Genomic DNA, 15,159 nt, shown 5'->3' on the forward strand with positions numbered 1-15,159 from the left:
CATTCATTTATTTAGTTTCCAAGCAGTGCTCCCATTTTTAACAATAATAAGAGTAGAATATTCAGGGTAACAATGAAAAAGAGGTTATTAGATGGAGAGTGAAGATAATGAAAAGAAGGTGGAGTTGAGTAGATGTTTGGTTGAAGGTGACAAAGAGGACGTGCATGTACTTGTCATCTGCTGCCACACCTCAAAGGTCCATACTTCAAAGATCATTCTTTGTGTGTCTGTCTGTGCATGTGCATGAATCTTTTTAAAAGCCACAACACTTCAAAGATAACTTTGTGCGTGTGCATCTGTGTGTGCGTGTGTGCTTACGTTTATGCGTTTTATAGCAGACTGTATTGTAGTTTGGACACCAGTCATTCAGGTTTTTGGACAATAATAAAATCTAGCTCTTGGATTTCGAAGATGCTTCACAGCAATTTTGTCTCCGAAACATGCACTGCTCTCACCATCTTAGTGCACAATAAATGCATACAATGCATCCTCAAAAAATTCTAACCAGAGTTACAGGGCAATTTTTCATTTTCATATTCGCCTCATACAAAGAAATTAAAATTGAAACATTTGTTTGGCACATGGTTGACAGAGCAGGAAGAAAAATGCACAAGAAAATTAAATGTTTGTCCTGTCGTGTAATTATTGTCACACATGCTCTCTGTAGAAGACAACCATGAGGTAATTTTACCTAGTCTTGGGCCTATACGCTAGCAGTCCCCAACATTTTTAGTATCACGGACTGGATTATTGTCAGACAATATTTTCAGGGACCGGCTTTTAAGATGTGGTGGATAAATACAACAAAATAAAATGATACGACCATCATAAAAACTGTGATGCCGAAGGAAAAGAGACACAGGAGGTGTGTCACAACAGACTTTACTGAACATACCGTAATTTCCGGACTATAAACTTTGTCCATATATAAGGCGCACCATTAATGCAATCACAATATAATAACTTGAAATAGTGAAAACAATAACAATATATCAATAATGTTAATATCACACAACACACAAAATAAACATGTAAAGCTTACTTTAATAAATACAAAACAAAACAGTCAGATAGCTCAGTAAACTTTAAAAGTTAAAGTTAAAGATTAAAATAATAACAAATTAACAATGAATGAATTTGAAGTTGAATGAATTTGTTATTAGATGTATTAAGTTTGTTTTATTGTTGTTATTGTTGTATGAATAAGAAGGGTGATATTGGTGTTTGTGACTGCAGTAAACAGGCCAGGTTGCATCATGTCAGATTTTTAATCCAAATGAAATCATTCTCCATTTTATTTTTTTATTTCAACTTCAGACGCAACAAATTACTTTATAATCACAAAATAATGATCTATAGTCTTTTTGATTCATGATTCATATTCTTCAGCGGGCCACTTATGATTGATTTTATTACACAATGCTTCGGGCCAGTTTAAATTTAGACGCGGGCCGCATTTGGCCCGCGGGCCGGAATTTGGTCCATATATAAGGCTTTTGAGAAAATTTGAGGTTTTTAGGTGCGCCTTGTAGTCCGGAACATACGGTACTCGTAAAATAAGGAATAGGAAGAACAGCGGAAGCGCGTTACCACATAAACACCATGTTTCCAACATACCCTTCAAACTGTAGTTCCGTGGGCAAATTCTGTATGCGAACACCACAGTATAATAATAAATGTGATTCCACTCTGTATTCCTATGCAACTTTACTAGCAGCGTCCTCATAACATCGCGCTAACATAACATGAGTAATGTTATGTTATGTTCTAGTCACCAAGGAGCAGGAGAGAATTTGGTCCATTTTTCAAGATATAAGAAGATTCTGTCATAGTCTAATAAATGAAATGGAAATAAGGCAAGTTATTTATTCTTTCTTGTGCAGTCCGGTACCAAATGATCCACAGACCGGTACCGCTCCGCGGTCCGGGGGTTGGGGACCACTGCTATACACGTCTTCGTTACACTGATGTTAATGGTGATGGACTATACTAATGTAATGTGACGGTTTCTGTGAAATGTTAATGGCTTGCACTTCCGAGCTGCCTGGCATCAACAGTGCATCATGAGTAGTTTACTTTTGATACTTCACATACAAGGTGTACATCATTGAATTTGATTCTCCGTGGTCACGTGACCTCTACATTAAGCCCCCCCCCCCCCCGCCCTTGCGCGTGCACGAGCATGCGAGTAACGTGACCAAGTAGGAGGCCCACTTGAGCGTGCTCGCTACACTTATTAGTCACGGACTGAGCAAGCGCACATTCACGTCTGCCGCTTAGTAACGCGCAGGAGCACGCTGGCTGCTTAGACGCGACTACATTTTCAGCTTTTTCCTCGCTCGACCCACTGACTTTTCTATACGAACAAGTTGAGCGCTTTGCTTAGCTCACAACTTTTTTTTTTTTTTTTTTTTTTTTACCACAGGTGGTGTCGGCGATGGCGCCTCTCACGCGCCTTGCTTTACTGCCGTTAGTTTCGGCCTTGGTGCTAGTGGTGTCGCTTCCGGTGTCCACACAAGAGGCCGCAAGTGACGGTGGCGTAAATGGCTTCAGCCTGCACCCGCCGTACTTCAACCTGGCGGGGGGCACCAAAATCACTGCCACTGCCACCTGCGGGGAAGACGAGGCTGGAAAGAGCGTGCCCGACCTCTACTGCAACCTGGTCGGTGGACCGGTGTCGGGAGACCCTGGACAGACCATCCAGGTGAGCCCTACTAAAGGAATAAACAACGTGACTCCCGTGTGCCGGCGACTAACTCCGATTCACACGTTTTTTGTTGAGAAACAACATTTACTTAACAGTATTCGACCCACCAGACCAGCGGGTCTGTTGTGTGGTTCGTAGAGTTTGGGTATTGTTCTCTCCACCTCTATTGCAGTTCTATAATGCAGCACGAGTCCTATGCAGCCCAGTCCTAGTGCAGGGTATGATAAAGTTGTGCTCGAGAACGAAACACAAAAATATTACTGATCACTAACAGATCATTCAAGGCTTTCATTTTTTAAAAAATAATCTGCGCTTATATAGCGCTTTATCTACACTATAAAGTGAAAAAGAAAAAAAAGTATTTAAACAGCATTTCTCACATCCATTAGCTCCTTCCAGACGTAGCTCCAAAAGGATCAACAAAAATGCTTTACAATGCCTCACATTCACCCTTTCACACACATTCATACACCAGTATGAGGCTGTTGCCATGCAAGGCGCTGCCAGGCCCACGGGGAGCAAATTAAGGTTCAGTGTCTTGCTCAAGGACACTTTGACATAGTCACCAGGGTTGAGGATTGAACCGACAACCTGAGTTGGGAGACAAACACTTTACTATGAGCTCCGCCACCCATAATCTTTCTCTTTTCAGATTCATCAGTAGTCGGTAATAAACAGGCTTGATTAGCTCAGTTTATATGTCGACCAATTGTACAATTTATATTACTTGATTTATTGGGTTTTTACAATACTTAGTGCAACCCTGTTACCAATAATGAGAAACCTGAAAAAGTATTGATTTCTGAAATATAATTCATTTTCCATTACGTAAATAAAGTAACATTGTCTCTGAATAACCAATTGATTTCACATGTGACTTGATTTTAACTTTTAATATCTGTCTCATCCAACTTTTCATGAATGTCATGTTTCACTTTACCAATTTCAGTAATGTACAATATTTATCCTAACACATTTTTTATGTGAATGCATAAGCTCTTTAAGTTGGCTTGAAAACGTTTGAGCTGAGAAAGTAATTTAGGTTTATTTTCATTTAATAAAATCCATCCATCCATCCATTTTCTGAACCGCTTAGTCCCCACGGGGGTCGCGGGCGTGCTGGAGCCTATCCCAGCCGTCATCGGGCAGTAGGCGGGGGACACCCTGAACTGGTTGCCAGCCAATCGCAGGGCACACAGAGACAGACAACCAATCGCACTCACACTCACACCTAGGGACAATTTGGAGTCTTCAATCGGCCTACCAAGCATGTTTTTGGAATGTGGGAGGAAACAGGAGTGCCCGGAGAAAACCCACGCGGGCCCGGGGAGAACATGCAAACTCCACACAGGGAGGGCCGGAGGTGGAATCGAACCCGCACCCTCCTAACTGTGAGGCGGACGTGCTACCCAGTGCGCCACCGAGCCGCCCATTTAATAAAATGATCTGGTAAAAGGGTTAAAATTGGGGTAACAGGGTTACATTAAGTAGGATCATTAGCTAGCTACATTATTTTTGAGTACAGATTGTCAAATAAATGACAAATAAATGGCCAAGACATCATAGTCCTTTTTGAAAAAGTTTTAATGCCATCTGATGCACTAACACTTTTTTTTAAGTACTTTTGTCTCCATTGTAAATCACCATCAATCTTGGCTTGGTACTGTCTCTGCTATTCAGTAGCACTCAATGGTGAGCCATACTGTATGAGAAACAATTTATCTTACTTAATTTAGTGTCAACTACTATTGTAACTCATTTTTGAATACATGTTTATTTATCATGTTAATCCGTCCCATCAAGGTAGTTGCTGCACCCAAAATATGGTATATTTGCACTCCCATTAGGAAAAAAAAGTAAACAATTCTCCCCAACGACTCACGACGTCCCGAGTCGAGGTTAGCAGCACGCTATCCCCACTGTAAGCAGTGTTGACGGTGCACTGCATCCCCCTCCTGAGACTCCGGATGGTGGACCAGAATTTCCTCAAAGCCATCCGGATGTCGTTCTCCGTGGCCTCGCCAAACTCCTCCCACGCCTGGGTTTTTGCCTCAGAAACTGCCGGAGCCGCATTCCGCTTGGCCATCCGGTACCCATCTGTGCCTCCGGAGTCCCACAGGCCAAAACGGCCAGATAGAACTCCTTCTTCAGCTTGACAGCATCCCTTACCGCCGGTGTCCACCAGTGGGTTCGGGGACAGACCATTTTGATGTATTATATTCACCTTGGTAGCCCACCAAAAAGGAATATTTTTTTAACAAAACTGTTGAAATTGAGTGATGAAATGAATGGTTTTGGGGTTGCTATACTGCCAAAATCCATGAGTTTCCAGGGAGCTTTGCCCCCTGGGCTCCCTCCGGGGCGTTGCCCCTGGACCCTACGGCCCCCAATGGGGGCCTGTGGGCCCCCAATAGGGGCCTATGGCCCCTGGCCCCCTGCGGCCCTCAATGGGGGCCTGTGGCCCCTGGCCCACTGCCGCCCCCATTGGGGGGGCCTGCAGCCCCTGCGGCCCCCAGTGGGGGGGGGCATGTGCCCCCCCCCACTCGGGGGCCTTCGGCCACCCCAGTGGGGCATTCGGCCCCCAGACCCTGGCTACTTTTCAGTGTTGTTTTTCATTTGCCGTTCTCATCCCTGATGTTAGCAGTTAGGATCAAGCTCCCCTGATAATTTGGATGAACACTGTTCGGCAGGTAAAAAGAACGACAATTTCAGAATATGTTCAAATTGTCGATAAAAGTAAAATCAAGATGGAGGCAAATGTGCGGGAGCAGTGTATGAAGGCTAAAGCGCTCGATGAAGTGGAATAGCGTTGATATAAGGCTGCTTATCCACACTGACTAGTTTTGGCAAGTTTTAAGCTGGGCGAAGAGGGTGTGGAAGTCTTTCTTAGTCTGCTTCAACTGTCTTGTTTTTCCCCACGTGGACAATGAGCCGGTATATGGATGGTGAAAGAGAATCAAGAATGCCAGGCAGGATGTTCACTATGTCCATAACCTTGACTCTAGGTTAGCAGCGAGTGATAACATGTTTATAATGAATGTGCCTGAGAATGTCCATGGTTGGTGGCGATAGACAGAGTGAAGAAGGAGCACTGGGATAGCTACGGGGAGATTTCTGATGCCGTCATTTAAAATGGTATTGTCGAGTCTGGGTAGCAGCTGGAGATGACATCGTCAGAGGCGGTGTGGTGGCTGAGCAGCCTTAAGGGTGAGTGGGCGACTGCACCACAGGTGGACCTACCCACTCTGGGATTTCCTGAAGGGTTCATCGCCGCGGGTGGTGTGGTATCCCTAAGTGCACCTGAGACCATAGGCCCCAGGTTAGATCCAGTGGCAGACTTCTCCGACAATGAGAGCATAGTAGTGGCAGCAGCAAAATCATTGACCATGACGGCAAATTGATTTTTCAGAACGAGCTGGGAGAGAGATGGTTCTCTTCTCTTCTTGGTACTGGACAAAAACTTCAACCCGGGTAGTGTGACATAATGGTGTTGAGAAGTGTGGCCAGCAAGCTGTTCTGGTTACTGCTATGTTTGATGGGCATTATGTTATACAAGCCCAGATGACTTGTGCCAGTATGGCACCATTGGGCAAGCTAATAGCGGTTTGATGAGCTAAGGCTGGTGAACGCTATGCTAGCTGTTTGCTAGCAAGCTGGGTCACGCGTGGAAGCATATAGCATTGAAAAACCGCAAAACTTAAACTTACATGACTAAGAATGTATTGCGTGGCGCAATACATTTAATTTATAAAGTTATAGGGATGTTAATCTTTGTTATACATGTGCGTTTGTGTTACCAGTAATTGAATGTGTGTCATATTGCTGCTGAACGTCAACAAGACCAAGGAAATCGTTGTTGACTTCCGGAAGGGTCACACAAAACACCTGCCGCTGATCATCGATGGTGCTGTGGTGGAGAGGGTGAGCTGCACCAAGTTCCTGGGGGTGCACATCAGTGAGGACCTCTCCTGGTCCGCAAACACCTCGTCACTGGCAAAGAAAGCTCAGCGCCGCCTGTACTTCCTGCGGAAGCTCAGGCGTGCATGTGCTCCTCAGGCAGTCCCGTCTACATTCTACCGTGGCACCGTTGAGAGCGTCCTCACCAGTTGCATCGCTGTCTGGGGTGGTAACTGCACTGAACAGAACTTGAAGGCCCTGCAGCGCATAGTGAATACAGCTGGTAAGATTATTGGTGCTTCGCTCCCCTCCCTGAAGGACATTTACACTTCCCATCTCGCCCGCAAGGCAACATCGATTGCGAGAGATGTGAGTCACCCGGCTCACTCTTTGTTTGACCTTCTGCCCTCTGGGAAGAGGTACAGGAGCCTGCGCTCCCGCACCACCAGACTCGCCAACAGCTTCTTTCTCCAGGCTGTTAGGACCCTGAACTCGATACCCCTTTCTGCGTAGCGTGCGGCACTGTTGCGCTATTTTCTGGAATGTCTGCTGTACGCTCACTTGCTCCTTTTTGCTCCTCCTATTTATTTATTGTGTTATTTATTCAGCACGCTGTTGTTATACTTGTTTACTTGTTTGTCTGTTGTGGGCCATGTCTTGTCACCGTGGGATAAGGGGGAACGAAATTTCGGTTTCTTTATATGTCTTTGGCATGTGGAGAAATTGACAATAAAGCTGACTTTGACTTTGATATTTAAACCTCAACATATTTGTTTTATTTCAAAAAAAAAAACCGTGACTTTATGTTGTGTCATGTATAGACCCAGAAGCAGACATGACACAAAATTTGAAAAGTAAAAGTCTTTATAAAGTATCAACAGAAAGCAGGGCTGGGCACTCAAGAAAACGAGACATTCCACCTGGAAGAAAGCTCGACGCACTGACAACTTCTCACAGAATAATCCAAACTAATATACTGTAAGACAGCGTGTTAGAGATTCGCTCACTCCAACTTATTTTGCAAGAACCACACGGGAGACAAGTAAGTCCTTTTAGACACCTGCAGGTGGAGAGTCCATTCGTCGCTGTGTGTGCAGCGATGATCGAATGGAGGTCTGAAACTCTCCCTCCCGTAAGGGCATATTTATTAGGAGAAGCAGAGTGGGGGTGAGAGTGGACAGGTTTGGTGAACCCCCTGCCTCTGGTCAAATCAGAGCAGGGGGTGTTTTACGATGTTGTGGGAAACAGAACAACTTTGATTGCTTCCTCTGCAGCTGGTCAATCAAGCAGAGGAAGCAACCACTTTATTTTACTGCGTTGTGAGAGCAACACAAGATTGGTTAATCATTATAGTCTACATTCCAACATAATCCTACGATAAAGATAACCTGGAAAACCCTAACACAGCGGTCCCCAACCTTTTTAGCACCAAAGACCGGATAATAATAATAAGTGATGGATAGGGGTAGGACATGATAAGCCTAGGCTTCTTCCTACTCCTTTTTGAACAGTGATATCTATTGTTTGTTGTTTGTTTTTTTTTGTTTGTTTTTTATTGTTTTTATTCTTTAAATCATGTTCGAAATAAAGATTCATTCATTCATTCATGTCAGACAATATTTTCATTGACCGATCTTTGAGGTGTGGCGAATACATACAACAAAATAAAATAACACAATTGGCATAAAAACAATGACATAACAAGACAAAGCATATAAGGGAAACGCATTAGCATTACTTGGCTATTAGTGTTACTCCACTGCTGCACCTCATTAATAAATCCACACGAACGGAATTTATACAGTTGAACCAAACCGTTTGATTCGGTTTCAAAAGCCATTCCACCCCTAGTTTATTTGCATGTGAGTTCCTATACTCGGTGGCAAAAGCGAGTTCAGTGTTTACCATCGCGGTCTGACGACGTGACGCTTTGCCCTAACCTCGAGCTGGTCGATGGATTAACGAGCGGGTTCATTGTCTCCTCCAGGACTCCTCCGACTTTAGAAAGAGAAGAATGAACTATGAAATGAACAAGTTCATAAAAAAATATGAGAACTGAACTGGACTGAAGAAATTGGCTTAGAAAATGAACTTCCTGAATACTGTCTAATGACTTAGCATCTTAGCATCATAGCATGTTAACATTAATTGACTTATTGCGTTATTGTAGATACCATTTAGAAAGATGAAGGCTTGTGCTTCGTCATAACAAGTCAATGATGAAGGCCAATGAGCTTCCCCTCTCTTCTTCACATTCCTCCTGGCAACTGACCCGTGTCGGACATTTGAAGCGTATTCGTCCATGCTTGTCTGGCGGAATTATCCCAACTGGCGCCCCGCCTCCTCTGCTGGTTGTGTTGTCCCCTGGAAGCAGGATTGCAGCCAAGTGGGGTGCTGTTTCTGTTAACTGGGGGATGGCGGTGACGTAATATTGATTTTACTGCCCCTATGGGTGATTTGAAGAAGTGATGTTGCTAATAAGATAAATCAGAGCACTTCACATGACATTCACACCACTTTGTTGGACACAACACACACACACACACACACGCACACACGCACACACGCACACACACACACACACACACACACACACACACACACACACACACACACACACACACACACACACACACACACACACACACTAGTGGTGAACACAGTCAGCTGTCTCTCAACACTATTTTCTTCTACAGCACAAAAAAAAACAGCTGCAGCTGTATCAAAGTACTGTACAGTGCATAAGCTCATTCATGATAAATGAAGAATTACCTTTTTTGCCACCACAGAATAATCGCAAAGAAGTAAAACAAAGGATTTATTAAACAATAAAAAATATGACAATAAAATGAATGGACAATCGTTCTTTTTTTTAAATAGAATCAACACATTTTATTTCTAAAATTTACATTGTGTACAGCAGCATACTTCATTTTCTTGTCTAAGCATAGTTAAATTACTTAAAAAATCTCTAATGCAGTGGTTCTTAACCTTGTTGGAGGTGCCGAACCCCACCAGTTACATATGCACTTTCACCGAACCCCTCTTTAGTGAAAAAAGCAACACATTTTTTTCAAACACACCAATGTTTTTTTCACTGGTGCACAAAATGAGCCGTGCATGAACATCACCTTGTTCAAAGAACAAAACCGACACAATGCATGAACTCAAATCAAATTATATACCTGCAAATCAGTGCGACTTCTGCTGTTGCCTTTATGATACCAGTTCAGATATGCGTCATCATGAATTTACACAATAAATCAGGTGTGTTTGGACCTCCGCAGTGGATGCTCTGTCGAACCCCTGAGACAGACTCACCGAACACCTAGGGTTCTATCGAACCCAGGTTAAGAGCCACTGCTCTAATGTAATTTTGTCAAAATTTATGACAAATTATTCCTTTATTTGCTCTACATAGAGCTACCAAAAATCAAAGTACAAGAAAACATAAGTATTTTTAGTTGAACTTTTAAGAATTCAAGCGTTTAACTTTTTCAGTGACACTAATTTAAAGTCTTCCCATGGGCTCACCACCTGTGGGAGGGGCCGAAGGGGTCGGGTGCAATGTGAGCTGGGCGGCAGCCAAAGGCGGGGACCTTGGCGGTCTGATCCCCGGCTGCAGAAGCTGGCTCTTGGGACATGGAATGTCACCTCTCTGGCTGGAAAGGAGCCCGAGCTGGTGTGTGAGGCAGAAAGATTCCAACTAGATATAGTCGGACTAGCCTCCACACACAGTTTGGGTTCCGGTACAAGCCCTCTCGAGAGGGGCTGGACTCTCTTCCACTCTGGAGTTGCCCACGGTGAGAGGCGTCGAGCAGGTGTGGGTATACTTATTGCCCCCCGGCTGGGCGCCTGCACATTGGGGTTCACTCCGGTGAACGAGAGGGTAGCCTCCCTCCGCCTTCGGGTGGGGGGACGGGTCCTGACTGTTGTTTGTGTCTATGCACCAAACAGCAGCTCAGAGTACCCACTCTTCTTGGGGTCCCTGGAGGAAGTGCTGGAGAGCGCTCCTTCTGGGGACTCTATCGTTCTACTGGGTGACTTCAATGCTCACGTGGGCAATGACAGTGAGACCTGGAAGGGCGTGATTGGGAGGAACGGCCCCCCTGATCTGAACCCGAGCGGTGTTCTATTGTTGGACTTCTGTGCTCGACACGGATTTTCAATAATGAACACCATGTTCAAACATAAGGGTGTCCATGTGTGCACTTGGCACCAGGACACCCTAGGCCGCAGTTCGATGATCGACTTTGTAGTCGTGTCATCGGATTTGCGGCCGCATGTTTTGGACACTCGGGTGAAGAGAGGGGCGGAGCTGTCAACTGATCACCACCTGGTGGTGGGTTGGCTCCGATGGTGGGGGAAGATGCCGGTCCGACCTGGCAGACCCAAACGCTCTGTGAGGGTCTGCTGGGAACGTCTGGCAGAATCTCCTGTCAGGAAGAGCTTCAACTCCCACCTCCGGCAGAGCTTTTCCCACGTCCCGGGGGAGGCGGGGGACATTGAGTCTGAGTGGACCATGCTCCGCGCCTCCATTGTTGAGGCGGCCGACCGGAGCTGTGGCCGTAAGGTCGTTGGTGCCTGTCGTGGCGGCAACCCCCGAACCCGCTGGTGGACACCGGCGGTAAGGGATGCCGTCAAGCTGAAGAAGGAGTCCTATCGGGCCGTTTTGGCCTGCGGGACTCCGGAGGCAGCTGACAGGTACCGGATGGCCAAGCGGAACGCGGCTTCGGCGGTTGCTGAGGCAAAAACCCAGGCGTGGGAGAAGTTCGGTGAGGCCATGGAGAATGACTTTCGGACGGCTTCGAGGAAATTCTGGTCCACCATCCGGCGTCTCGGGAGGGGGAAGCAGTGCAACGTCAACACTGTTTACAGTGGGGATGGCGTGCTGCTGACCTCGACTCGGGACGTCGTGAGTCGGTGGGGAGAATACTTCGAAGACCTCCTCAATTCCACCTACACGCCTTCCATTGAGGAAGCAGGGCCTAGAGACTCTGAGGCGGATTCTCCAATCTCTGGGGTCGAAGTCACTGAGGTAGTTAAAAAACTCCTCGGTGGCAAGGCCCCGGGGGTGGATGAGATCCGCCCAGAGTTCTTAAAGGCTCTGGATGTTGTGGGGCTGTCATGGCTGACACGCCTCTACAACGTTGCGTGGACATCGGGGACAGTGCCTCTGGATTGGCAGACTGGGGTGGTGGTTCCCCTCTTTAAGAAGGGGGACCGGAGGGTGTGTTCCAATTACAGGGGAATCACACTCCTCAGCCTCCCTGGTAAGGTCTATTCAGGGGTGCTGGAGAGGAGGGTCCGTCGGGAGGTCGAACCTCGGATTCAGGAGGAGCAGTGTGGCTTTCGTCCTGGCCGTGGAACAGTGGACCAGCTCTACACCCTCGGCAGGATCCTCGAGGGTGCATGGGAGTTTGCCCAACCAGTCCACATGTGTTTTGTGGACTTGGAGAAGGCGTTCGACCGTGTCCCTCGGGAGGTTCTGTGGAGGGTGCTTCGGGAGTACGGGGTGCCGAGCCAACTGATAAGGGCGGTTCGGTCCCTGTATCACCGATGCCAGAGTCTGGTCCGCATTTCCGGCAGTAAGTCGGATTCGTTCCCAGTGAGGGTTGGACTCCGCCAAGGCTGCCCTTTGTCACCGATTCTGTTCATAATTTTTATGGACAGAATTTCTAGGCGCAGCCGAGGCGTTGAGGGGGTCCGGTTTGGGGACCTCAGCATCGCGTCTCTGCTTTTTGCAGATGACGTGGTGCTGTTGGCTTCTTCAGGCCGTGATCTCCAGCTCTCGCTGGAACGGTTCGCAGCCGAGTGTGAAGCGGTCGGGATGAGGGTCAGCACCTCCAAATCCGAGTCCATGGTCCTCGATCGGAAAAGGGTGGAATGCCCTCTCCGGATCGGGGATGAGATCCTGCCCCAAGTGGAGGAGTTCAAGTATCTTGGAGTCTTGTTCACGAGTGAGGGGAGGATGGAGCGTGAGATCGACAGGCGGATTGGTGCAGCGTCGGCAGTAATGCGGACCCTGTACCGGTCCGTTGTGGTGAAGAGAGAGCTGAGCCAAAAGGCAAAGCTCTCAATTTACCGGTCGATTTACGCTCCTACCCTCACCTATGGTCACGAGCTATGGGTCGTGACCGAAAGAAGGAGATCTCGGATACAAGCGGCCGAAATGAGTTTTCTCCGCAGGATGTCCGGGCTCTCCCTTAGAGATAGGGTGAGAAGCTCGGTCATCCGGGAGAGACTCGGAGTAGAGTCGCTACTCCTCCACGTTGAGAGGAGCCAGATGAGGTGGCTCGGGCATCTTATCAGGATGCCTCCTGGACGCCTCCCTGGGGAGGTGTTCCGGGCATGTCCCACCGGTAGGAGACCCCGGGGACGACCCAGGACGCGCTGGAGAGACTATGTCTCTCAGCTGGCCTGGGAACGCCTTGGGATCCCCCGGGATGAGCTGGATGAAGTGGCTGGGGAGAGGGAAGTCTGGGAGTCCCTCCTGAAGCTGTTGCCCCCGCGACCCGACCCCGGATAAGCGGAAGAAGATGGATGGATGGATGGACTAATTTAAAGTGAAAAAAAACACACCAAATCACTCCAGCAGTAGCCAGGCATTATGTATAGTTAACACATGCAATAAAAAAAACTGAGTGACTCCGCTTTTAGGAGCTGATCCAATTCTCTGCTGTATTGATTGATTGATTGATTGATTGATTGATAGAACTTTATTTATCCCACAGTGGGGAAAATTTCTTGTCACAGCAGCGTACAAGAGTGCAAGAATACAAGAAACAAGTGCCAAATGTAAAAATGGATAAATAACAGACAAACAAGGACAAAGACAAGTGCCACGAGTACCAGTAAAGACGAAACGGAAGGAAACCAACACATGATCAGGTGCCGCACATGTTGTACAGTCTGACAGCAGTGGGAATGAAGGACCTACGGAACCTCTCCTTCCTACACCGTGGGTGTAATAGTCTCCTGCTGAAGGAGCTGCTCACGGACCGCACAATGTCATGGAGGGGGTGAGAGGTGTTGTCCATGATGGATTTCAGCTTAACTAACAACTCCTCTCACCCACAACCTCTATGGAGCCCAGAGGACAGCCCAGGACAGAGCTCTCCTGACCATTCAGTCTCCCTCTGTCCCGGTCCGTACTGCGCCCTCTCCAGCAGACCACAGCGTAGAGAATGGCTGAGGCCATCACAGAGTCATAGAAGGTCCTTAGGAGCGCCCTGCACACACCGAAGGACCTCAGTCTCCTCAGCAGGTGGAGGCGACTCTGGCCCTCCTTTTACAGGGCGTGGATGCGATCAGTCTAGTCCAGTTTGTTGTTAAGGCGAACACCCTGGAATTTGTAGTTCTCCACTACCTCAATGTATGATCCCTGGATGTTCACCGGAGTGAAGTGGGGTGTTGTCCTCCCGAAGTTCACGATCATCTCCTTCGTCTTGTTGGCGTTCAGCTGAAGCTGGTTGAGCTCACACCAGCTGACAAAGTCCTTGATGACCGTCCTGTATTCCAGATCGTTCCCCTCAGAAACATATCCAACAATGGCTGTGTCGTCGGAGAACTTCTGGATGTGGCAGTGTGTGGTGTCGTGGGTGAAGTCCGAAGTGTACAGGGTGAAAAGGAAAGGAGAGAGCACCGTACCCTGGGGGACAATTGTGCTGCAGAACACAACGTCAGACTCACAGCGATGTAACCTCACGTACTGTGGCCTGTTGGTGAGGAAATCTGTAGTCCATGCAGCCAGGTGTTGGTCCACTCCCACCTTCTCCATCTTCACCCTGAGCAGTGACGGCTGGATGGTGTTAAAAGCGCTGGAGAAATCGAAGAACATGATCCTCCCAGTGCTCCCGATGTCCTCCAGGTGAAGCAGTGTTCTGTGTAGTAAATAAATGACTGCATCGTCCACCCCAACACCAGGCCGATAAGCAAACTGCAGGGGGTCCAGCTGTGCTCCCACCAGTGAACGCAGGTGACCCAGGATGATCCTCTCCATAGTCTTCTTCAGGTGGGAAGTCAAGGTAATCGGCCTGAAGTGGTTAGGCTCCTTGGGGCGCGCCACCTTCGGTACGGGGACCACGCAGGAGGTCTTCCACAGGCCTGGAACTTTATTCAGGCTCAGGTCGAACAGGTACATGATCACGCCACTTAGCTGATCTGCACAGTCCCTGAGCAGTCTCGGACAGATGTTGTCTGGGCCCGGGGCCTTCCCTCCCTTGATCTTCCTGAGTTGACTCCTCACCTGAAAATCTGTAAAGGAGAGGGGTGCGTGGGAAGACTGGGGTGGGGGAGCGAAGAGTGAAGAGTGTCTTCGGAGAGTGAGAGGGGGTTGGTGTGCTGGCGGGGGGGCTGGAGTGTTGAAGGTGGCAGGCTGAGGTGCGGAGGGGGAGCAGGCCGGGAAAGGTGAGGAGTGGGAGCAGGGTGGGTAAAGGGGTGGGGTGGGGGAGGGTGGGATAATCAAATCTGTTGAAGAACAGATTGAGTTCATACGCCCAGTCCTTGTCCCCACGAGTTGGTTTCCTATCAACCCCTTTACCATGGGCTGAGAT

General features: G+C 47.7%; 1 protein-coding gene across 6 annotated transcripts in view; it reads left to right on the forward strand.

Annotated features, from left to right (window-relative positions):
- Positions 1 to 2,241: 2,241 nt before the first annotated feature.
- The window catches only part of lama5 (laminin, alpha 5), a 463,481-nt gene continuing 450,563 nt past the window's right edge, over positions 2,242 to 15,159 (forward strand). For 3 of the 6 annotated variants that reach the window (XM_049753597.2, XM_049753598.2, XM_049753599.2), the window contains exon 1: positions 2,242 to 2,704. In XM_049753597.2, the coding sequence (XP_049609554.1) occupies positions 2,438 to 2,704 (267 nt within the window). In that variant the 5' untranslated portion in view covers positions 2,242 to 2,437. The remainder of the gene's footprint in view (positions 2,705 to 15,159) is intronic. The other 3 variants (XM_049753593.2, XM_049753594.2, XM_049753595.2) reach the window with 1 other exon arrangement.

This window comes from Syngnathus scovelli, chromosome 2 (genome assembly GCF_024217435.2).
Source record: "Syngnathus scovelli strain Florida chromosome 2, RoL_Ssco_1.2, whole genome shotgun sequence".
Taxonomy (NCBI): Eukaryota; Metazoa; Chordata; class Actinopteri; order Syngnathiformes; family Syngnathidae; genus Syngnathus; species Syngnathus scovelli.